The sequence below is a fragment of the Rattus norvegicus genome, chromosome 11 (genome assembly GCF_036323735.1).
Source record: "Rattus norvegicus strain BN/NHsdMcwi chromosome 11, GRCr8, whole genome shotgun sequence".
Taxonomy (NCBI): domain Eukaryota; kingdom Metazoa; phylum Chordata; class Mammalia; order Rodentia; family Muridae; genus Rattus; species Rattus norvegicus.
Window position 1 is genome coordinate 44,093,594 of NC_086029.1, and position 23,075 is coordinate 44,116,668.

Sequence of the window (23,075 nt, forward strand, 5' to 3'; positions counted from 1 at the left end):
TTCCATATCCCCAATGAGCGGTCCTTCTTACTCTCTGATCAATCAATTAATCAAGATTCTGAGCTCAAAACTATCGTTTGCAGACAAAAACGCAGTCCTCACTTTTCCTGACTATGCTGCTCAAGAGATAAAAAGGATCTATGTGAACAGCGACAAAACTGTCCTGGAGATTGTCCGACATGCTGCCCGCCCAGAGAAAGCACTGGGACACCAATTCTAGGTTCTTTCCTTGCTAGCACTACAACTCCCATGAGTCCCCAGAGCTAGTGCTGTACAGCCGTGCAGTTCTGTAGGGTGTCTTAGTTAGGGTTTTACTGCTGTGAACAGACACCATGACCAAGGCAAGTCTTACAAAGGACAACATTTAATTGGGGCTGGCTTACAGGTTCAGAGGTTCAGTCCATTATCAAGGTGGGAGCATGGCAGCGTCCAGGCAGAGGTGGGGCTGGAGGAGCTGAATGTCTACCTCTTGTTCTGAAGGCAAACAGAAGACTGGCTTCCATGTGGTTAGGAGAAGGATCTTACTGCCCACCCCACTCCACATAGTGGTACACCTATCCCAACAAGGCCACACCTACTCCAAAAAGGCCAGACCTACTCCATAAAGGCCATACCTACAAATAGTGCCCCACTCGCTGGGCCAAGTATGTTCAAACCACCACATAGGGATTCCCCAAAGCCTGCTTCTACAGGTTCTGCAACCACAAACCCAACCAAGCTTCTATTTAAATATTCAGCGAGGAGACTGGGGAGAGGATACAACGGATAAAGCATTCGCCATACAAGTGCAGAGACCAGAATTCACCCTCCCAGGCCCTGAGGGATGGGCCTTGATGGTCAGAGTTCAGCCCTACTTCCAGTCAAGCTCTCTGCTTCTTGGCCCCCCGCAGGCTGCCACCAACACGGCCGGGTCATCCTGGGTGTGAGGAACTGGAATCTCCCTGAGCATCATAACATCTCTCTTTAGAATTTAGAATACTCTTCTAAGGCCCTGTCAGTCCAGTAGCCTTCTCTGGGGCTCTGTGACACATACTTCAATCCCAGCACGAGGGAGGCAGAGACAGGAGGGTTCCTGCAGCTGGCTGCCCAGCCCTTCATGCCTAGTTGGTGACTTCTAGGCCAATAAGAGAGACCCTGTCACAAAGTCTGTATCCAAAGGATGGCAGAAGGTGATGCCCAGGGTTGTCCTCTGACCTCTATTCACACATTCACATACATGTATACATGTGTGCACTCATATGCACACGAACAGACACAGATAAGTAGGTAATTATAAAAGAATTTGGAGTAGTATGTAGAACGGTGGGGGTATAGCAGAATAGAGGAAAAGAGGAGAGAGCACCTCCTAGGGGAAACTGAGCCACAGCTCTCCTGCAGAAGACACTGTTTAGATAAAACCTCTAATCATGAGGGCAACACCATAGGCTCATAGATTGACCTGCTCTGCTACAAGAGTCCTGGTCCCATGAAAATATGGCTGGCAGGTGAGGGCACAGAGCCCCAGAGAGTGGTACTGACTGAAAAAAGGAAATGAGTCATTTGAAGACTCTGAGGTAGTGAAAGGTCATGTGCACGGTAGCAGAGATCTTAGGTTGAGGTTGGGACGCTGGTGGCAGTTTCCTCTTGCTCAGTCAGGCAAGGCAGAGAGCTTTGCTCACCACAACCTCAACACCCTGTGAGCAGAAGATCTCCCATAACGTCTGCTCCACTTCTTGCATCTGCCAGGTTGAGGCTGCAGGTGGTCAAGTGGGGCTTGGGATTCTAAGTCTAGAGACTGAGGAACTGGCCGTCACCCACCTCACACGTGCAGGTTTGAGGGAAGTTCACAGCCCACCAGGGTCTCAAGCATCTGGAATGCCGGCCAGGACCTGCCAAGAGAATGCTACGGTCCCGAAATATAACTTTGACTCAGGTGTGTTCACAGCTAGCCTCAGGACTAGACCCAGTTCTCCAGACAAGTTGTTTGTGTCTCTCTCCACTTCCCTGGATGAATAGGAAGTGCTGTGAATGAGGTTTTATGGACAGGAAGCCCAGACCCACACTGCTGCAGTTCAGAGAATTTTACTGACTTCCCTTCCGTGAAACCTCTGTCACACACATGCATCCCATATCTAGAATGTTCTTTCTCCATAAATCTCTTTCATGGCTCTTATTACAGGCCTCCTTCTCTGCAAGAGACCACCGCCACACACTTCCTGAGAAAAGCAGAAGCTGTCACTAGGGACTCTCTGGCCTTCTTCCTCCAAATATACATACCGTCCACCTTCATTTCCTCTATTGCAAACCCTGCTTCTCCAGAGAGACAACCCTTCTCTGTGTTCCTGGACTCTACTTTGCCTGCCCCAGTCACTTCAGTCTTGCCTGTCTCTCTAGGATCATTCTTGATAGACTATGATCATTCCCAACAACATGTCATCTTCAAAACACATCTTCTAGAGTTGTTGTGGTGTGATAGAGTTTTCCTTGGGAGATGCAACACATATACTACCCACCCCAGATAGAGAGCCCATGGCAGATATAAGGATATAAATACCACCAAAGTCCACTTTGGTAAGCCAATAAGTTTTATTGAGATTATTTACAGGAACATGGGCAAGGGGTTACTTATAGGAGCAGAAGTGACTCAAACACAACACCAAAGCCCACCTCAGTATGAATGAAGAGAACTCACAAACGCTGGGAACCTGGAGCACACCGCACAGCCTATAGGCACGTTGGAGGGTATCCTTCCTAGGTGGTTCAGCTGAGCCTCTTTCAAGCAGCTTGACTGGTTACTGCTATTTCCAAGCTGCCACACTGGACTTGGAGTTTCTTTGCAGTTTGGCTTTCCTGAGAGCAATTCTCAACAGTCTCAACAGTTTACTGTAGAGGAGCCTAGTGAATCTTGTCAGTTTCAGGGACTTCCTGAAACTGTGTTGAATTATTTGCTTTCTGTCTTAAGGGACTTCCTGAAGGATACAAAGTTTCATTCTAGGAGAAAACTGTCACATAACAGTGGCTAAAAGCTAACACAGATAACAAGTGCTGGCAAGGATGGAGGACAGCAGGAACTTTCATTCTTTGCTGGTGGGAATACAAAATAACACAGCCACTTTAGGAAATAACTTGGTAGTTTCCTTTACAACTGACTATATCATACCATGTGATCTTTCAAATATGCTCCCAAGTATTCACCCAAGTGTGTTAAAGAAAGCAAGCACTTGGATAAGAGCACGCATTGCTCTTGCAGAGGACCTGGATTAAGTTCCTAGAACCCACATGGTGGCTCATAACCCTGCCTAACTGCAGTTCTATGGGATCTGATGCTCTCTTCTGATTTCTGTTGTTATTCCACACAGGTGGTGCACGTACATGCATGCAGGCAGGCAAAAATACTCACACTTATAAAATAAAGCAAATAAATCTTAAAACATTTTAAGCAGATGTTTTAAACCTTAAAGTCCATTTTTTTTCTTACAAAGATCATAGTTTTTGGTGCATCTAACAAGACTTCACCCAACCCAAAGTCATTGGGATTTTCAATGATGTTACCTAGTACAACTCCTCAAGGTTTGTGTTTTATGTTGAGTGCTAGGGTCTACTTTTGAGTTAGTTTTTGAGAAAAGTGTAAAACTCTGTATCTAGCTTCACCCTTTTGCATATTGAGTTTGTATCAAACAGCTTTCTGCTACTGTAACAAATACCCAAGGTAATCAGTATAACAAGAGAAAAGGTTTATTTAGGCTTACACGGCTTTTAAAGTTTGGACCCATGATTAACTATCTCCATTGTCTTGAGTGTCCATATTAAAACAATGAATCAAAGCAGGGAGCACAAGGAAGTGAGAGAGGAAAAAGGAAGAGGTCAGACTCCCACAATCCCCTTCAAGAGCACACTAATGGCCAGGGTCTCTCAGCAGGCTCTGCTTCTTAAAGGCCCCATGGCTTTCCAAGAGAACCACCATGAGAGCCAAATCTTTAACCCATGCACCCTGGGATACATCATTCAAACTGTAGTAGTGCCGTTGGTTGTAAAGACTGTCTTCCTTCTAGAGAGCTGTCACTGTGTCAAAGACCTCGTGACTGCACTTGTGTGGTGCGTTTACTAGGCTTCCGGATGTAATTGATCTGTTTGACTTAAAAGTGAGACTGAATGCTCAAATGCAATTAATCATATTAACATTTTGAGTTTTGAGGGGTTTTGCTTTTAATGATCAGGACAATAATTCTTCCACAAGGGCATAAATGGAAATTTCAACAATTGTGTGTGTGTGTGTGTGTGCATGTGTGTGTGTGTTGTGTGTGTGTATATGTTGTGTGTGTGTTGTATGTGTGTTGTGTTTGTATGTATGTTGTGTGTGTGCATGTGTTGTGGTGTGTGTGTGCGTGTGTTGTGATGTGTGTGTGTGTGTGTGTGTGTGTGTGTGTGTGCGTGTGCCCCATTATACTTATTTCTGTGCTCTCATTCCTCCCTGGTCACCCCTCCCCTCTTGCTGTTCCCTTCTTCCTCCCAAGTACTGCGCCCCTGGATTCTGCTCTCATGACTTGAATGGCTGATTCGCTCTCTGGTTCTACCTCCCCTCTTGGACCTCGTCCTGTACTTTCAGGTTTTCTGTCTACTTTCATTGCCTATATGTACATTTGCATGTATATTTAAGTCTACATTCCACATATGTTTGGTTTATGTTGCTGAGCATAAGAATCTCCTGTCCTGGGGCTAGAGAGATGGCTCAGCGTTTAAGAGCACTGACTGCTCTTCCAGAGGTCCTGAGTTCAAATCCCAGCAACCACATGGTGGCTCACAACCATCTGTAATGGGATCCGATGCCCTCTTCTGGTGTGTCTGAAGACAGCTACAGTGTACTCATATATAAGAATCTCCTGTCCCCCACACGTTCTTCAGTATGTCTATTTTTAATGTGCATGTTTATATAGAAGGGGGCACACAGGACACAGTTCTGTATCATCGTTACCCCACTTGCCCGAGCTATTTCTACAACTTCTTTGAAACTGTGGCTGCAAAGATTTCAATACAGAACGTCTTCTATAGAGAACCAGTATCCCAGGTAAGAGCCTTTCAAATCTATGGGACTGGTAGGAATTCTGCCAGGGTGACCTAAGAGGCGGAGGCCTCTTCACCATCATCAGCCCAGGAAGAGGGGCTCAGCAACTGTGAGTCCTGGTGGATGTCGATGCTCTCTTAAACTGAGCAGGGTGGCTCTGAATCACCATTCCAGCATTTGGTGGGTGTGATAGGAGATCGCAAGTTCCAGGCCAGATGGATACACAAAGAGATCTCTTGCCTTTGTGGGGGACGCGTTTTTATGGGGAAAAAAAATCCCTTCACAAAAACTGTGAACTACCCTCCCCTTCTCTTCCGTCAGAGATCTGAAAGTGGGATTCCAGGCTCACAATAGACTTTGCCGCACCTCCTCTTACAGACTTCCGTTAGCGTTTCCACCTTGGCAAGGCTCATATTCAGACCATGCATACGCTGCTGAAAGCTCCCTCGCATTCCATTTTGGAAGACAAAGGATGTCAGTACGGAAGTAGGTAGGGAAGGATTGTTTCTCTTCACTCTAAAATAGTTTGGTCTGGAGGTAGGGTGCTGAAGATTAAGCCAAGAAGAAGCAGGCAGTGAGTTGTGGCGCTCATAGTTTTGCTTGTGTCCTGAGTAGAAAGTTATAATCAGAGAAGCTTAAAAAACAAGTACATACTGGACCAGAGAGGGGGAGTGGAGGGGGAAGACCCGGGCGGGGTGGCGGGGAGAACGCAATTGACTGGACCAAGGGTCTAGCCCATGATTGGCAAGTGTTCTGACACTCAGTTACATCCAGCTCCCTCCTCCTTTGTATTTTGAGTCAGGGTGCCCCTATATTGCTCAGGCTGGCCTTGATTTTGCTCTGTATCCCAGATAGGCATTGAATTCGAGATCATCCTGCCTTGGCCTTCCTGGAAGACGGGAGTACACACCGGCATCACCATGCTTGGCATCCAACCCATTCGTATCCAGTTATTTCTAGGGCTCAGGCACTACCTAGTCCCCCGAAGAGGTCGCGATAAACTAAAGGGCTCCCCAATCTCTGGCTCCCTGAACTGTACTTGAAGTGGGTGGGGAGGTAATGGGCGTGAAAATGTCCTTTTGTCGCCTGCTCCCGGGCTCGCTCCGCCCCTGGTCCCGCCTCCAGCCTCCTTCTCAGTCCGCGGCGGGCCGCGGGGCTGGGAACCCTTGGCCTCCTGGCGCCTGCGTGGTCAAGCCCAGAACAGGGGAAACCTAGTGGCGAGTGGAGACCCCTCGGGTAGGGGAGCGCTGGCCACCACCCCGCCGTCTCTCCCGCCTTCGGCCTGGGGCGGCTCCCGCTTACTCACCAGCCGTGCACAGCTGCGCCTGGTGCCCAGAGCAGCTCGGCGGTCGCCCCAGGACATCCCAGAGGGGGATCCTAGAGGCCCGGCCGTTCAGGTACTGTACTACGGGGACCACAGGAACGTGAGTGGGTGTCGTGGACAGTAGGGCAGAACCGCCACCCCGCTGCCAGTTCCCAGAATCCCCTTTTCATTTCTCCTCTTCGGGACTCCGCCTCTTCCTGCCTTTCTTCCCTGGAGGTTCTGGGGACTCTGGCTAATGTGACCCCGCGCCCCACGGGCTGCGTCTGTGGCCCCTGCATGGGCTGCTTCTTTTCATCGCTCCCTGCGGTGAACTTTGTGTTTATGTGGGCTCCTCCTCTGCCTTCACCCCACCGTCGCGGTACCAAGGGTACATGGAACATCTCAGCACTAGCCACCACCAGATCCTAGAGGGTCCACGTTCCTTAAGATAGCCTTGCCAAGTTGGTTATCATCTCCAGTTTCTGGGTCCTGTTCTGCATCCCGACACCTCTCTCTCTCTCTCTCTCTCTCTCTCTCTCTCTCTCTCTCTCCCTCTTCTCTCTCTCTCTCCCTCTCTCTCTCTCTCTCCCCCTACCCGCCCCCCCCACCCCCGCGCCCTGAAACATCCCAGGATCATTTGTTCACGCCCCTACGAGGTCACTGAAGGGTAGCAGGCGCTGGAGTGTCCTACATCTCGATTGATGCACCCCTGAGAGAGTGGGAAGTCAGTCACTAGGAGTCGTGACCCACAGAAGGTGGGCAGGGATGGGACACTGGAAAGGCACTGGGTTTATTGGTAACTTGCATTTCTATTCCAAGCAAGTCAATAGTTGCATGAGATGAACTGTTGGCCTCATCGACCCATGTATTTAGTTAGCATGGCTTTATTGGAAAACTTTGACAACCTATGGACTTTTGTGTTTTAATGTTTGTTTGATGTCCCTGTTTTGTTAGACAAGAGAGCTTAGAAAATAGCTAAGTGTCGTCTAAGAAAAGTGCTGAGGTTGGGACCAGAGACCGAGTCTGCCCCACTGTCCCCTGTCCCTCGCCTGTCAGTCCTTCTGTGCAGCCTTAGGACAGTAATGAGGTAACAGAGCTCACACCACATATGGCTTCACTGAAATAATTGAATTCATCAACACACTAACGAGTTGGGCATCTCTAACGAGGTTCATCAGTTTGGCTCAGGAAGTGGCTGCTGTTCAAAGGTGGTTTTTTTCAAATTTAAGTCATTAAAAGAAAAACCCGGACGTGACTCTTCATTCTAAAGTCCCCCCCACACCCCATATTTATTTAAACATTAAAAGGGAGCTGAAGATGTAAGTTAGCAATAGAGCTCTTTCCTCGTATTCTTGAAAGTCCTGACTTGGATTTCCTGGGGGATTCTCGGGGCCGAACGTTTTAATTAATTAGTTAATGTCAAAAGATCTCTCTGAGGTTTGGTTTGAGTTAATCAACAACGTGGCCAAAATAAATCTAGGAAGACCATAGCCTAAGAGGTATTGTTTTAGAAGTGAAACTATTTTTTGTTGTTGTTGGTGGTGGTGGTGGTGGAACCATACTAGATTGCACTCAGCTGCCGTAGCTGCCAAGGTACGTCCCCAGACCAGACTTAAAATGTACAGACCTATATCTACAGCGTGACCAGGAATCTCACTTAAAACTCAAGAGACTAAGGCAAAAGGATTGTGTGTTAGAGGCAGGTGTGTGCTGCTTGGTGAGATCTTATCTCAAACAAAGAAAAGAAAAAAAAAAAACAAAACAAGACCACTCTCAAATTCCTGAGTGAATATTCTATTACTCCTGCCTGTCCGCACAAAGCCTCCATGGACTCATTTTCCTGTTACATCTCTAGACATTCACACTGTTGAAGAAGTCAGCGACACAAATACAGCCTCTGATTACTGGTCCTCATATTTTATCTAACCTATCACCCGTATCAAAATGCATTGACTTTAAGAAGTCCTTTAAAATGTGTCACCAAGTGAGACGAGCCATTCCTGCTGCCATGCCTGGTTCCAGAAATGTCAAAAGTGTGTTGGGACAGAGCCTGTGTGTGTGTGTGTGTGTGTGTGTGTGTGTGTGTGTGTGTGTGTGTGTGTTCATGACTGCAGCCTGAGGCACTGATCGTGTATGGCCTGTTTTTATGCCCTTATCCCCCACACAGAAGAATGTGAACGAGATAGACCACCATTGGCTTACTCGCCAGTTGATGAGCTGTCAGAGAAGTTAGGAGGACTTGGTCACTGGGGTTGGACTTTGAGGTTTCAAAAGCCCACTTAGGTCCAGAGTCTCTATTCTCTTGCCTGTGGATCAGGATGTAGTTCTCAGATTCTGCCCCAGACCACGCATGTCCACCATGCTTCCCGCCACGATGGTAATGGACTAAACCTCTGAAAGTGTAATCAAGACCCCAATTAAATGTTTCCTTTGACATAAGACTTGTCTTGGACAGGGTGTCTCTGCACAACAATAGTGACTGAGACACGGTGTTAACAGCTGGGTATTCTGAGTAATATGGAGATGAATTACTTTATGTGAGAGGATGTATGCTCTGTGCAAATACCCTGCGACTTCTATAAAGGACTTGAGGACCCTTGATTCTGAGGGTAAGGCTCCTGGCACCAACTCTCGAGGGCTATTCAAAGACCACTGTCCTGTTCCTTGAGATATCTTTAAATATAGTTGGGGCTGGAGAGATGGCTCCATGAGTAGGAGCCTTGGTTCTGAAAACGAGAGGACCTGAGTTCAAATCCCCAGCTCCTGGAACAGCCAGGAAGTTATAGAGGAAAGACTGATGAGTCTATGTCTGGCCTTAGCTTACTTGTGCATTAGGACACACACCCAAACATACACCCAACCCACACATGTGCACACAAAGAATGAAACTAGAATTTCATTCTTTGGGGATTCTCAAAGAATTAAGCCTCTAATCTCTGGACTGAGGTACCCAAGAAAAAGGGATTTATGTGAGTTCAAGGCCAGTCTGGTTATCTCTGGATAACCCCAGGTTATCCCATGCCATCTGGGGCTACATAGTAAGAGTCTATCTCCAAAGAAACAAACTACCAAAAAAGAATTAAGCTAGTTTGCAATTTCTAATTCCAAATGGCAAGCATCTCCTGCTGAGGGGAGGTCGGCTGACATAGGACCAGTGGGAGGTAGAGAACGCGGGGTGCATAGACCAAGACATAAGGACTTGCGGTGGGGATGGGGTGCAGGAAGGGGTAGAAATCATTGGAAAGTTTTTTGTTTTTGTTTTTCTGGAGCCAATAGGAAGATGCACACACTAGTTAGCCTAGAAGCCTGTCTACAGACTGGATAGCTTTAAACCTTGCCTTCGTTCGTTCATTTTTAATTCTAAGATTCTTAAAAGGCACCTTTTAAAATTTAACTGTGCTCCGAGCATTAGAAACTGTTCTACAGGTCCACAGAAGCCTTGAACATTTTTTTAAAAAATAGTCATCGGGAAAGAAGCAAATGGCCAAGTGTACCCTTTTCTTTTTCTCAGAGGAGCAGTGTGCCTTTGTGTGAACAGAGGCCCTTGAGAGGGGACAGTGCTCCAAGTATCTGCCACCGCCGCTGAGGAGCAATCCAAGACAAAGGGTTGACTCCACTTGCGTCTCCCCCATGGGCAGCGAGCAGCATGCCAGATACCAAAGTCTCTGTGGAGAAAGCAAGCCCAGGGGTTGGCACAAGCTGTGCTCATGTTCTTGTGTGTCACATCCCCAGACTGTAGAATGAGCTCCTCCTCACTCTCCTCACAAAGCAGCAGCCATGGAAACTGTCCAAATACAGCTTTGTGGAGTGGGAGGCAGGGAAGTACACTAGGAGTCTTTAAAATAAGAAAGTCAGGCTGTCCCTCTCTTGGTAGAGTGCTTGACTAGCGTGTGAGAGGCCTCCTAGGTTTGGTCCTGTATACATACAGGAGAGAAGATGACAGGATAAATAAATATATTTAATTTTTAAAATTTTAGATATATTTTATTTATGTGCGAGTGTTTTGCCTGTGTGTGTGTGTTGCGCTGTGTGCATGGTTAGTGTTCAGTAATGGCCACAGGAGACCATCAGAGCCCCTAGAACTGGAGCTACAGATGGTTGTGAGCCACCATGTGGGTGCTGGGAATAGAACCTGGGTCCTCTAGCAAGAGCAGTAAGGCCTCTCCACCGCTGAGCCATCTCTCCATCCCCAAATGAAAATATTCTAACGGCAGAAAGCCTTGTTTTTAAGCCCAAAGCAGTGGAAAGACACAGATTAAATTAGTTAGAAGGGTCCCCCGGGGAAGGCAGACAAACTATAACCAAGTGTTTAGTATCATCGGACTCTGTTGTGCAGCAAAAGCCCCAGGTACAACAGAAAATGCACAAATGCACACCAAAACATGACGAAAGAAACATCCCTGAGATGAAAACGGTGGGTGGGTGGGGACAGGCTGGGTGGCCTAAAAAATTAATTATAATTAATAATATTAATAATAATGATATTAAGTCATTAATGATGGCATGAATGCTCAGCCCCGAGAGATTGTAAATGATTTCAGTTCATGGAAAAGAATGAGTAGAAGAAAAAGATTCTGGGGAGAAGAAAAGGTTAAGGAGGAAAAACAAATCAACAAATCCAAAAACAACAACAAAAATCCGAGCCGACCCCAGACTTGGCCAGAGTCAGTGATTCTGAGCTTTGTCTGCCCAGCATGCCATTCAAGTTGGAAGTCGTTGGTCAGATTTCTCATCTATGACAGGCCAGGGGTGAGGGCTGTGGCCGAGGGGATGACTAGAAAATAAGATCCCAGAGGCAGCTAATTATCCTGAACAAGTTGAGAGGACAAGGTTGGGCAGCTTTATCTTGGTGCAGAATAGATTCCGGCTCGGGAACTTAGGGGCTTAGAAGCCAGATGAGGACTTTATGGGGCCCAGGGTCAGGGCCCTGTAACCAAGCACAGGGGAAGGAGGGTGCAGGATCACGTCTGTGGCTGGAAACTGACACAAACCAAGGTGGTCCTCAGTCAAAACGTTCAGGGCAGAAAGCAAAAACTCACGCTGGGGAGATGGCTCAGTGGGTAAACAGCTCACTATACAAGCAGGAGGTCATGTGTTCGATCCCTTAGAACCCCATAAAAGAGGCTGGGCAGGGGTAACACACGCCTGCAATCCCAGCTCTGGAATGGAAGATATTCCCGGTGCATCCAATCTGTGGGTTCCAGGTTCAGTAAGAGACCCTGCCTCAAAAACTAAGGGGTGGGTGCACTTAGGCACTGAAGCCCAAGGAGCCTGCCACCCCTGTGAAGTGTGTCTTTCTCTTTAAGTGAAATTCCTTGTCGCTTTGCTAAAAATAAATAAGGTGAAGGGTGATGAATGAAGACACCTAACACCGACCTCTGACCTCCACATGCCCGGTCATCTGAATAAACAAACTCGAAAGCTTGAACAACAACAAAACCGCAACCACACACACCCACACCCACACCCACACCCACCCACACACACACACAGAGACGCACACACACCACACATGCACACACACACACTCACACACACTCACACATACATACTCACTTACACACATACACACACACACCATACACACTCACACATACATACTCACTTACACACATACACATACACACACACACCACACACTCACACATACATACTCACTTACACACATACACACACACACTCACACACCACACATGCACACACACACACAGAGACGCACACACACCACACATGCACTCACACACACTCACACATACATACTCACTTACACACATACACACACACATCACACACACTCACACATACATACTCACTTACACACATACACATACACACACACACCACACACACTCACACATACATACTCATTTACACACATACACACACTCACACCATACATACACACACACATTCACTCACACACACACATACACACACACCACACACACAGACGCACACACACTACACATGCACACCCACTTACACACACACACCACACATACACACACACTCACACATACATACTCACTTACACACACACACTCACTCACATACACTCACACACACGCACCACACATGCACGCACACACTCACACATACATACTCACTTACACACACACACACTCACCACACATGCACACACACACACTCACACATACACTCACACACACACGCACACCACACACACAGAGGCACACACACTACACATGCACACACACCACACACACTCACACATACACACTCACTTACACACACACCACACATACACACACACACACACACACACACCACACATACACACAAAACAAATGAAAGAGCAAAAGAGGTGAAAACCTGTCATTCCAGTATTTCTCAAACCTTAGAAGGCATTGTTAGACTCCTGAAAATGGTTTGTTCCGGAAGATTAAGTTACTGCTGGAAATAATATCTGGATCTGGGTAGCAACTTAACATCTGCTGGAAAAATCTTCCAGGTTTGAAGAAGAATGCTTGGTCTCTTTGTGACTGTTTCAGTAGCCATTTGATATTTTCCTTGTCAAAAGATCTTGCCAAGAAGATCTTGGGGGTTGGGCTGTGCTGATCCCCGCTGGTATGTGAGGCTCTTGACCTTTAGGGCTGACCTGCTAAGGCTCCTACCCCATTCGCTCCCTCATTCCCTTTTCTAAGGACCTGCCCATCCTGTAGCATACTGTCTGTGTCTAAGTATCTGTAAATCTCTGTTTCAATCTGCTAGTGCCTTGGGGCTCGAGGGCCTTACATACTTGTGAACCAGACCCCAACTCCAGCAAGTTTCCCATTATAAAAGAACCAGTGGTTCCAGTCCAATGCAGGGCTGACGCGCCCAATCATGACCTCCCAGCACTTGCACCAGAAGGGCTTTAGAGGCACAATGAGGTTCTGCTGACGTGACCTAGTTGGTACCCATGGAGCCAGAGCACTCTTGAGTCCTGGTTAGCCAATCTTGCTGGGGGAAGAGAAAGTAGCTCAAATATAAGCTGGTGTCTTGAGCCCAGGATGTGCCACCATCCCATCAGAAGGTGCTAGCAAACCAGAGGCAAAGACGACTTGGGAATTTTGAGACAGGAGAATGTGAAAGTAGGTCCTTCAATAGACAAGGCCCTGGGACTCAGAGGGCCTGACTCCAGAGACAGTAAGAGCTCTGTTTTAAGAAGGCAGAGCTGTTTGGGGTCAGGGAGACTTTTAAGGGTCTCTGTTAAGAATTCAGGCAGGACTCCAAAACTGGAAACTAGACTCGACAAACAAGAGTTTACTCCGAGGGGTTGGGGATTTAGCTCAGTGGTAGAGTGCTTGCCTAGCGAGCGCAAGGCCCTGGGTTCGGTCCCCAGCTCCGGGGAAAAAAAGAAAAAAGAAAAAAAAAAAAAAAAGAGTTTACTCCGAGGATGTCTTATATGCAATGGACCCTCATTTTGCCTAGAACAAAGCAAGGGGAGGAAATATTCTTGGCCCAGAGGAGAATAATAGGGTGGTGTGTGTGTGTGTGTGTGTGTGTGTGTGTGTGTGTGTGTGTGTCCATGTTCCCACTACTGAAGCAAGTGAGTCTTGCTGCAAATACATCGTGAGTGCAAAGTTCTCTCACTATCAGAAGAAAGCGGAGGCCCCAGGGTTCAGGTCAGGCGTTGGAACGTGAGTGAGTTATCTCAGGTGTCATCATGGCAGGTGTGCCTGTGTCCAGGCAGGTTTCTAGCCATGCAGCCTGTCTTCCATGGAGCTGTGGTGGGAGCTGACGACACACATCACAAGGCTATCCCAGAAGAGGCTTCCTCGGGAAAGCAGGGTTATGAGATAGATAAGTTATGGAGAAGGTGATTGGCTATCTCTGCAGAAGGAATGTGAGTTTTAACCTGGAATCTCCTAAATCACTCCAGAAGATTCCGTGAATGAGACCTGCCACCTTGCAGTCAAGGGGAATTTTAAAGTGAATTTGTTTGTAGCTTAAGCTGAGTCAGCCATTTCCTGGTCCTCTTTCTTTATTATTTCCTTCTCGTATGGTTTTATTTGTGGGTGGGGTGGGAGCAAAGAATCTCTCTTTGACCTCTAAAACTTCAGTAAGAGAGAAGTAAGGCCTGCTGAAGCTCCTTTAAACTTACAAATCCCCATCTCACCTTGGAATGGGGAATACGGTCTAAAACTCAAACCCCAGAAGCTGAGAAACCCTTGGTAACCTGGGGGCTTGGTTCCAGAGTCTCTTGGGATATCAAACCCCTTATCCATGTCGTCGTCACATCTGCAGGTAGCCCAGCCTCCCTGGGCAAGGTGGTGTACAGCTATCATCACAGCGCTCAGGTAAGCAAGAGGATCATTCCAAATTCAAGGCCAGCCCAATCTACATGGCGAGATCTTGTCTCAGAAGACGAAAAATTAAAAACGTAAAGATCGGGGCTGGCATTGCGTCTGAAGTGGTAGAATGCCTGTCTGTCATATGTGGGTTTGGGTTGCACCCCCAGCACCTCATCAAACCAGTTTTGATGGCAGACTTCTTATGAAGTAGAGGGAGAGGACCAAAAATTCAAGGTCATTCTCTGTTACAGAGCAGGTTCAAGGCCAGAATATAGGAGATGCTGTTCTGAAGAAAACAAGAATTGTTGCCTAGTTTATTGTCTGGTTGTAGGGGCTGGAGAGATGGCTCAGCGATTAAGAGCACTGACTGCTCTTCCTAAAGGTTCTGAGTTCAATTCCCAGCAACCACATGGTGGCTCACATCCACCTGTGCTGGGATCCGATGCCCTCTTCTAGTGTGTCTGAAGACAGCCACAGTATTGTCTGGTTGTTATTTAAATCATGTCCCAATTGCATGCAATACCTAGTGTAACACAATTACATTGTAGTGTAACAGTTACATTGTATCATTTAGGAACTAATGAAAATGAAAACAATCACCTAAACCAATGTGATACAGGTACAGTTCTTTAGTTTGTATATGAAGTCCTGTACAAAGCTGGTCTAATCCTCTAAACGCAGAATCCCCAGATAAGGAGAAACAACTGGACCTTCCATATGGGAGAGTAAAACACACACACACACACACCAAATGCAAGTAATCAATCCAAAGGCAGGCAGAGAAGGCACAAGAAAAAAAAATGATGTATATCAGGAAGGGCCAGTTTCCCTCATACTTAAAAAAAAAAAAGTCCCTGCCAAAACAAGGAGAGAGAACGATAGGGAGAGAATGAGTAGTTGACAGAAAAAGAATCCTACAGTTGCATATCTGGCATCCAAGGCCCTTGGTGACATGATGTGGGGTCTAACTGTCTTGAATAGCCCTGCCTCTCTAGGTCTGCTGTGGTGCAGATAGATGCCCTTCTCCTTGAACCAGCCCCAACTTGCCACCTGCAGCTTCCTTGGTGGACACCCTGCGTTTTGACATCTCTGGTAACCCAGGGTCTCCATTGCAGTGTGGGTTTTACCTGCCCAGCTTTACACAGCCTATTCTTTCGGGAGCTTCCTGAAACATTGGTGTAAGAATCCCTTAATCTACTCGCTCTTGTGTCTCACACTCCTGCAAAGCCAGCACCACACAGAACACCAAGACTCTGCTGTCCATTTGAGACGTAGCCTGGCCTCCCTGGACAGCGACTGCTGCTCTGGGCAGAGGTTTTCCTTAGGGGGAGAGGGGTACCATTGTCTTCTACCTCGTCGGTTGCTCTCTTTTCCTATGAAATGTATTGTTCACCTGGAATTCCCAATGGGTGGCATCTTACCTGCAAGATGGCTTTTCTTGTGATCCTAGTGCAAAGTCCCTGGTTTCTTTTTAGTATTCTAACATCTGTAATGTCCTTCACCATACAAATTAATCCTTACTTCCCTCTCAGCCTGCTCAGATTCTCAGGACACAGGCAGATCCTTTTGCCCGAGGATAGCACAAATGACCTTTAGCCAACTTCCTAATCGAGTTGTTCCTCTCTGAAGCTATAGAGGACAGTCTACTGCCTCTATGTCTGGGAACGCTGTTTTGGTCTTTAACGCTTTAGGCGCCTTATAGGCACGTAAAAGCTTCTATAACTAACGGCTCCAAAATCTTCCACATTCCTCCTGAAAACCATTCCTAAGGCTTAGGAACCACACGGTCAAGTTTGTAACAGCAAAAGCTACACTTGTTGCAAGCTTTCTATTTTAGTTACTTTTCCCCCTGTTGTAACCAAATACCCAACCGGAAGCAACTCAAAGGAGAGAGTCATCTGGTTCACAGTATAAGCAGTTCTAATTCATCGTGGCGGGAAGGCATGGCCTTGTCAGAGGTGGCTACAGTAATGTCGCAAGTGTTTGCATGTCCACAGTCATGCTGTGCAGCTATGTGAAAAAGCAAGAAGATTTTCTTTGGTTGGAAGGCTTCTCAAATTTATTAGGCAGCGAAAGAGTTCAGTAGAGCAGGACTATATAGTCTACCTCTTGTCTAAAATAATCGAGAAATACGTTTGGCCAGAACGGTGGTGTCTGTATGTAGTCCTAGCATTTGGGGAGCTGAGGCAGGAGGCTTTCTCAGGTTCAAGCCAGCCTGGGTTATGTAGCCTATGTCACATAACTATAATGGAGAGACGGCTGAGCAGCTGAGGGCTGCTACTCTCACTGAGGGTTCACTTCTCCACACCATGCAGGGTAGCCCGTAATTATCCATAAGACTTTTTTTTTTCTTTTTTTCAGAGCTGGGGACCGAACCCAGGGCCTTGCGCTTCCTAGGCAAGCGCTCTACCACTGAGCTAAATCCCCAACTCCAACTTTTTTTTTAAGTATTATTTATTTTATGCATATGAGGTACACTGCTGCCATTTTCAGACATCAGAAGAGTGCATCCGATTCCATTACAGATGGTTGTGAGCCACCATGTGGTTGCTGGGAATTGAACTCAGGACCTCTGGAAGAGCAGTCAGTGCTCTTAACCACTGAGCCACCTCTGCATCCCCCGTAATTATAATTCCTCCGACCGCTTAGGCACCCACAGGCAGCAGTGCACACATGCACATTCCCACACAGAGACACATAGTTGCCTTTTTTTAGATTTAATTATTTAATAATTAAGTTAACCAAATGCCTATTGCCTGTTCAACATTTAAGCTAAAAAAAAAAAAAAAAAAAAAAAAAAAAAAAAAAAAAAAAAAAGAAAGAAAGTCTTCTTAACTAGGGATTGATACCACAGCCGAGAGAAGGTGAGCTGAGAAAGTCCTGAGGAATAAGGAAGGACTGGAACCAGGAATTTGGCTACTTTTTAAAACTTTTTTAAAAGACAGAGTGGCTCCTCCTTCTAACTCGATATGTAGCTGAGGATGACCTTGAACGTCTGATCCTTCCCCGCCTCTCTGCTTAGAGGACAGATGTGCACTCTCACACTAAGCTCCTGCAAGTTTAACCGCAATTGTAACCAATCCAGGGCTACAACGGGGCAACATCTGCAGCTAATTCCTACTCATCTCTCACTAGTATATATATGTACGTCATATATAGTGTGATTTAATTGGGTACTTCTGAGTTTTGATCGCCTCAATATTGATCTCTTTCAGGTGTGAGAGCAGAACAGGACTTACAGACTGAGCAGGATGCCTTCAAAGGGCACCGGCTCTGCCGTTGGTCTCCTTAGCTTGTATCTTGTGGGTAAGTGCTGCTTTTTCAGCACAGTTGTTAGAGGAGAAAGCCTGTGTCCCTGTCATCACAGAGAGCCCTGGTGTGGAGCAGCAAATCGATGTCCATATCTGGAGGACCCAGATCAGCGAGGCCAGCATCAGGCATCCATGGGCGTCTGTCTGCCCCTCAATTTTAGCTCAATCAGAATGCTACAAACTAAGCTCATACTCCGGAGACTACCTCATTTATAATTCAAAGGGCGGCTGCTCCACATACCCTGAATCTCACCCACAGTGGGGCTTAGAAGGTGACTGTCCCTTATCTCTCCCCATGGAGACTAAATTGAAAATCGATCCCTAAACTTCAATTTATGTATTTCCCTTTTTTTTAGCCCTCATCTTTTCTACAGTTGGATTTCTTTCATGTCCTTTCTTCTCCTCCCTCTTAACTGCTTTAATTCCACAATGTCATCTCTCCCATACATTGTCTTTAGGGGATTCAGGAGTATGACAAATGTCTCAGTGTAGGTATACATGGATAATGTGCCCCACCCACTCCCTGTAAGTCATTGCAAGATCGGGAAATAAATGACCCCTCTTGCCCGTACCTACTCCAAGGGGACAGCACTCACTAATTCCAATCTCAAATACCCTCTTTTTTTTTTTTTTTTTTTTTTTTTGGTTCTTTTTTTCAGAGCTGGGGACTGAACCCAGGCCCTTGCGTTTCCTAGGCAAGCGCTCTACCACCGAGCTAAATCCCCAACCCCTCACCTGCTGTTCTTGTTAGATATCTTTACTTCAAATGTATTAATTATCAGCATGCTTATTTATACTCTAGGAAATGTGTTATACAACTGCTTCTCAGACACTCCCTCAACCCATCCGACCCTTGCTCTTTGTGTCAAGTCCCAGAGGTCTCACTTTACGTCTGCCCCAAATGCCACCTTCAGATCACACATGTGTCGGCCAAGAGCACCCATGTTCTCCGCAGTATCTGTGTTAGCACGAGAAAATCTCAACATTAAGTAGCACGTGTATGTCAAAGAGCCTTACACTTAGAGTAATGTTGATAGTCCGGGCCCAGAACAAACCTTGTTGTAATCTGTTTTGCTTCCTCCTAGTGTGTGTGAGCCTACAGTCTAACTCATCGTTTGCTTTTGAAGGTAAGAACTGTTCTGAGCTTGACTAAATTTGATGTAAGAGTCAAAGTGTCTGGCTAACAGAGAGGAAAGGGGGAAGTGTGATTTCTGACCCCAGATACGCTGGCCAGTTTATTGGAGTCCTTTCTAGGCTGAAGAGCAGAGGGTTTTTCATTATTTGTGTCACAAACTATCATAGAGGGGAAAAGAAAAAACCCAGAAAACCACTAGTGATCACTAGGAGGAACCAAAGCTTTTAGTCTCATTAATAAAAGAATGAAGAGACAAATTTCTCTTTCATGTCTAATCTTCTACATACTGGTTTCAGGTAAAGGAAAATAAATTTCTCTAACTGAAATTCTTTCTCCTTTGTATGACCAGGGGAATAAAAGTGCAGTGTGGATTTGAGACTGGGGAGGGATGGAGGGGGAGGGGGGAAGGAGTGAGGGAAGAGACTCGGGAGGGAGGGAGAGAGAAAAAGGGAAAGATAGAGGAGAGAGAAGAGGAAGGACACTGGGAAGAATGGGGGGAGGGAGGGGGGAGGGAGGGGGAGAGGGGTGGGTGGCAGAGCAGTTTGCAGAGAAGAGAGAAGGAACAGGAGAGTAGAAGAGCACCCCTGGTCCAAAGCCAGCTTGATTATTTTGGTTCCCTGAACTCTAACAGTCGATGACAATTGGAGAAGCCCTTTGTCCAGTGGTTACAGGGTGCGGGCTTCCTGTTTGTTAGCTTTCCTGCCCTGACAATAAGTTGTCACTAATTAACTGAACTATTTCATTTCCCATGTCCAGAAGATTTCCTTCCTGCACGGTCTAGATGCCAGAATGCTTTCACAAGGGCTTGCCCAAGAGACTGAGCTCATCTGAGCTCCTAAGGGGAGAGTAATCCTGAGTTCCAAACCTCATCGTTTCTTCTTTTTACCTCCTGTTCTTTTTAGAGTATCCAGATGAACCTTGCACTATAAACCTGATATTACGACATTTCCGACTGATTTTATCCTGGGAATTACAAAGCCAGTCCAGCCCACCAACCAACTACACACTCTGGTACACAATCATGAGGTCAGTCAGCACGAGCTTCTCTTCTTTCTTTCTTACTGAAGAGGCCACCTCTCTTCCTAGTACATGATTTCTCCTCTCAATAAACATATTTCCCATCCCAGAGTTTTTAAAGTTAATTTATACATTTTGGAGGGATGTCTATGTGTAAGGGATCATGTGTGAGTGTGCAGAGGCCAGAGGTTGACACTTGGTAACACTCTCTGCCTTATTTTTTTGACACACTCTCGATCACTGGGCTTGAGACTTTTGCTAAGTTAGCTGGCCCACGAGCCCTATAGTCTGGCCCTCCAAGGCTGGGGTCACAGTGCAAGCTTCCCTGCCTTCTTTCTGTGTGGGGTTCAAACTCAGGTCCACTTTACTAAGTCAGCCATCTTTCCAGCTTCGTTCTTTGTTTTTTGTTTTCCAGTTCATAAAAGGCCAAAGTCAGAACACCTATCCTTTCTTAGTTCTTAATTTAAATTCTCCTGTAACCCAAAGCTATTGGGGTGGGGTTGGGAGGGACAAGGCTTGTGTTTAAAAGCCAAAGCCTGGCAGTCGGCAGTTTGCACAGTGACTCCCACTCCTCGGTCACTCTAGCATTCAAAAGACCTCCTTTTCATCAGGCTCCAGGTCTCTTGACCATATTGATAGTTAGACATGTTATATACTCCAGAAAGCCCTGCTTGATGAGCTCAGGCCACTGACAAGCCTAATATTTAGCCCAGAGTTTTGTCTCCACCTCAGCATTGCTATAGGTGTAAGTGTGGAATTAGTGGACCATCTTGGTCTTTCACTGCCCGCAAACAACAGCGGCTCTCCCAAGTCCTTGCTTTGCTCAGTAGCTGTTTGGAAAGACTGTGTCTATAAGCCCTGAACCCCAAAACATCCCTTTCTATTATATGTCGGACCTCTGATCGTTAGGCTGGCCAAGAGAGGGCAAGGGTGTCCTGTATCTTTTCCTTTCTCCTGCTAAGTCTTACTTTTCCTCTGCCTGTTGATCACATATCATTAACTTACCCATTCTGATCTCATCTATGTTGCTGTGATAAAATACTCTGGCCAAAAGGAACTTGGGAAAGAAAGGGGTTTCTTTGGATTATGGTTCACAGTCCATTGTTGAGGGAACTCAAGGCAGGAATTTCAGACATCACCTCAGTCTGGAGCAGGGAGGATAAATGTCTGGCTCCCTGATTGCTCCCACCAAGCAAATCACCCGGCTAGCGTTCCGTATCCACATAGTCTGATGTCCAATCTATGGACTGCTGCCAGCTGTCCGCAGGGTGAGACTTCCAACCCCAGTCAACAAACAAGATAGTCACCTGCAGCCATGCCCACAGGTGAGCTCCATCTAGATAACTCTTCAACCCTAGGTTCTCTTCCCAAGCTCCTGTTCACAGTTGGAACTAGCCAACACACTCGCTTACCTCCCCAAGTTTGGTGAATCAGATGTCCCTGATGTCCCTAAATGAACACAGTTCTGACTTAAGATGCAAGACTATCTGGCCTTTAGCCAGAGACACATCTCAGAGAAAGCTCTGCTAATTATCCTAGAGTGGGAGGGAGGTCTGGGGCCTAAGCCCAGAAAGCCCAAACCCAGGGTTCGTTTGTTCATTCATTCATGCATTCATTCATTCATCATTCATGCATTCATTCATTCATGCATTCATCCATGCATGTATTCATGCATTCATTCATTCATTATACATGCATTCATTCATTCATGCATTCATTCATTCATTCATGCATTCATTCATTCATCATACATGCATTCATTCATTCATCATACATGCATTCATTCATGCATTCATTCATCCATGCATGTATTCATTCATTCGTTCGTTCATTCATGCATGCATTCATTCATTCGTTTGTTCATTCCATCCATTAAACAATAAAAGTATAACGTCACAATTGGGGATGAACCCTTAAGGGAAAAACATCCAGAAGAGATTAGAAGTAGGGGGTGGGGTGTGTGCGAAGTATAACGTGTTCAGTTTTAGAATGAAGTGATTGTGGGCCATCTGGGCTAAGGCCTGCAAACCATTTCTTTTAGCGATCATAAAAGGAGTGAGGGGTGAGGCACAAGAAATGGATCACATGACACACATGCTCATCTTTCCTTCTCCAATCTTTTCCCCTCCAAAGCAAAGCTGAAGACCTGAAGAAGGTCGAGAACTGTATAGATATCACGGAGCCATTATGTGATGTGACTGACGAGTGGTTGGAGGGCCGGGAAACCTATGTCCCCATCATCGTAGTGCACAGAGGGGACTCAACGGTGTGCCGCTGCTCAGACTACATCTGGCCCACAAATGGTGAGTGGATCTCTGTGTCTCTCAATCTCATCAGTGGTTTGCTGCAGAAGAGGAGGGTGTTTGGCTGGAGAGCCGGTCTGATTCCTTGTCCTACCTTGTGTAGCCACTTGGTTGCCCAGAGCCTCAGCTTTCTGACCTAGAAAATGGGTCCATAACCTGGACTTCTCAGATCTTTGTTTGATGCATGTATAAGGCAGGTTTTCAGTGGTAATGGTCGTTCTGCTGTCTGCTTTTTTTTTTTTTTTTTTTTTTTTGGTTCTTTTTTTTCGGAGCTGGGGACCGAACCCAGGGCCTTGCACTTCCTAGGTAAGCTCTCTACCACTGAGCTAAATCCCCAACCCCTCTGCTGTCTGCTTTACAGCCTGGCAGAAGCAGAAGGAGACTTTGCATGGTTCTATCTATGCTGTCGCTTCTCTTCAGGCCAGTATCTTCCTGCCCACCCTCTGAGACTGTAAGCCAAGAAAGCTATATATGTGAACACCAAGGGCACTCAGCTCACAGGGCAAGTGCAACCCAGGAGTGGGGCAACCCTTCTGTCTCCCCCTGTGTCTAGAGGTTATTCCCTAAGCACTTGTGCTCATGGTTCCAGCAACACCGCATTCTCAGTGTCTAAATTTATAACTGGTTTTCACTGGTTTTTGGTTTCAGCACACTGTTACAGAACAGCC

The 23,075-nt window shown here is 46.5% G+C and overlaps 1 protein-coding gene and 1 long non-coding RNA gene across 5 annotated transcripts in view; one reads left to right on the forward strand and one right to left on the reverse strand.

The window, feature by feature from the left end:
- Nucleotides 1-2,546: 2,546 nt before the first annotated feature.
- Nucleotides 2,547-6,910, reverse strand: LOC120095615 (uncharacterized). Its single transcript, XR_005491217.2, has 2 exons — nt 6,348-6,910; nt 2,547-5,648 (listed from the first exon to the last, which is right to left on the reverse strand). It is a non-coding gene; the product is annotated as an uncharacterized LOC120095615 (long non-coding RNA).
- Nucleotides 5,981-23,075, forward strand: part of Ifnar2 (interferon alpha and beta receptor subunit 2) — a 32,368-nt gene continuing 15,273 nt past the window's right edge. For 2 of the 4 annotated variants that reach the window (NM_001426990.1, NM_001426991.1), the window contains 5 exon segments: nt 6,177-6,438; nt 17,857-17,947; nt 19,038-19,079; nt 19,990-20,113; nt 22,238-22,407. In NM_001426990.1, coding sequence (NP_001413919.1) covers nt 17,893-17,947; nt 19,038-19,079; nt 19,990-20,113; nt 22,238-22,407 — 391 coding nt within the window. In that variant the 5' untranslated portion in view covers nt 6,177-6,438; nt 17,857-17,892. 4 annotated transcript variants of the gene reach the window in all.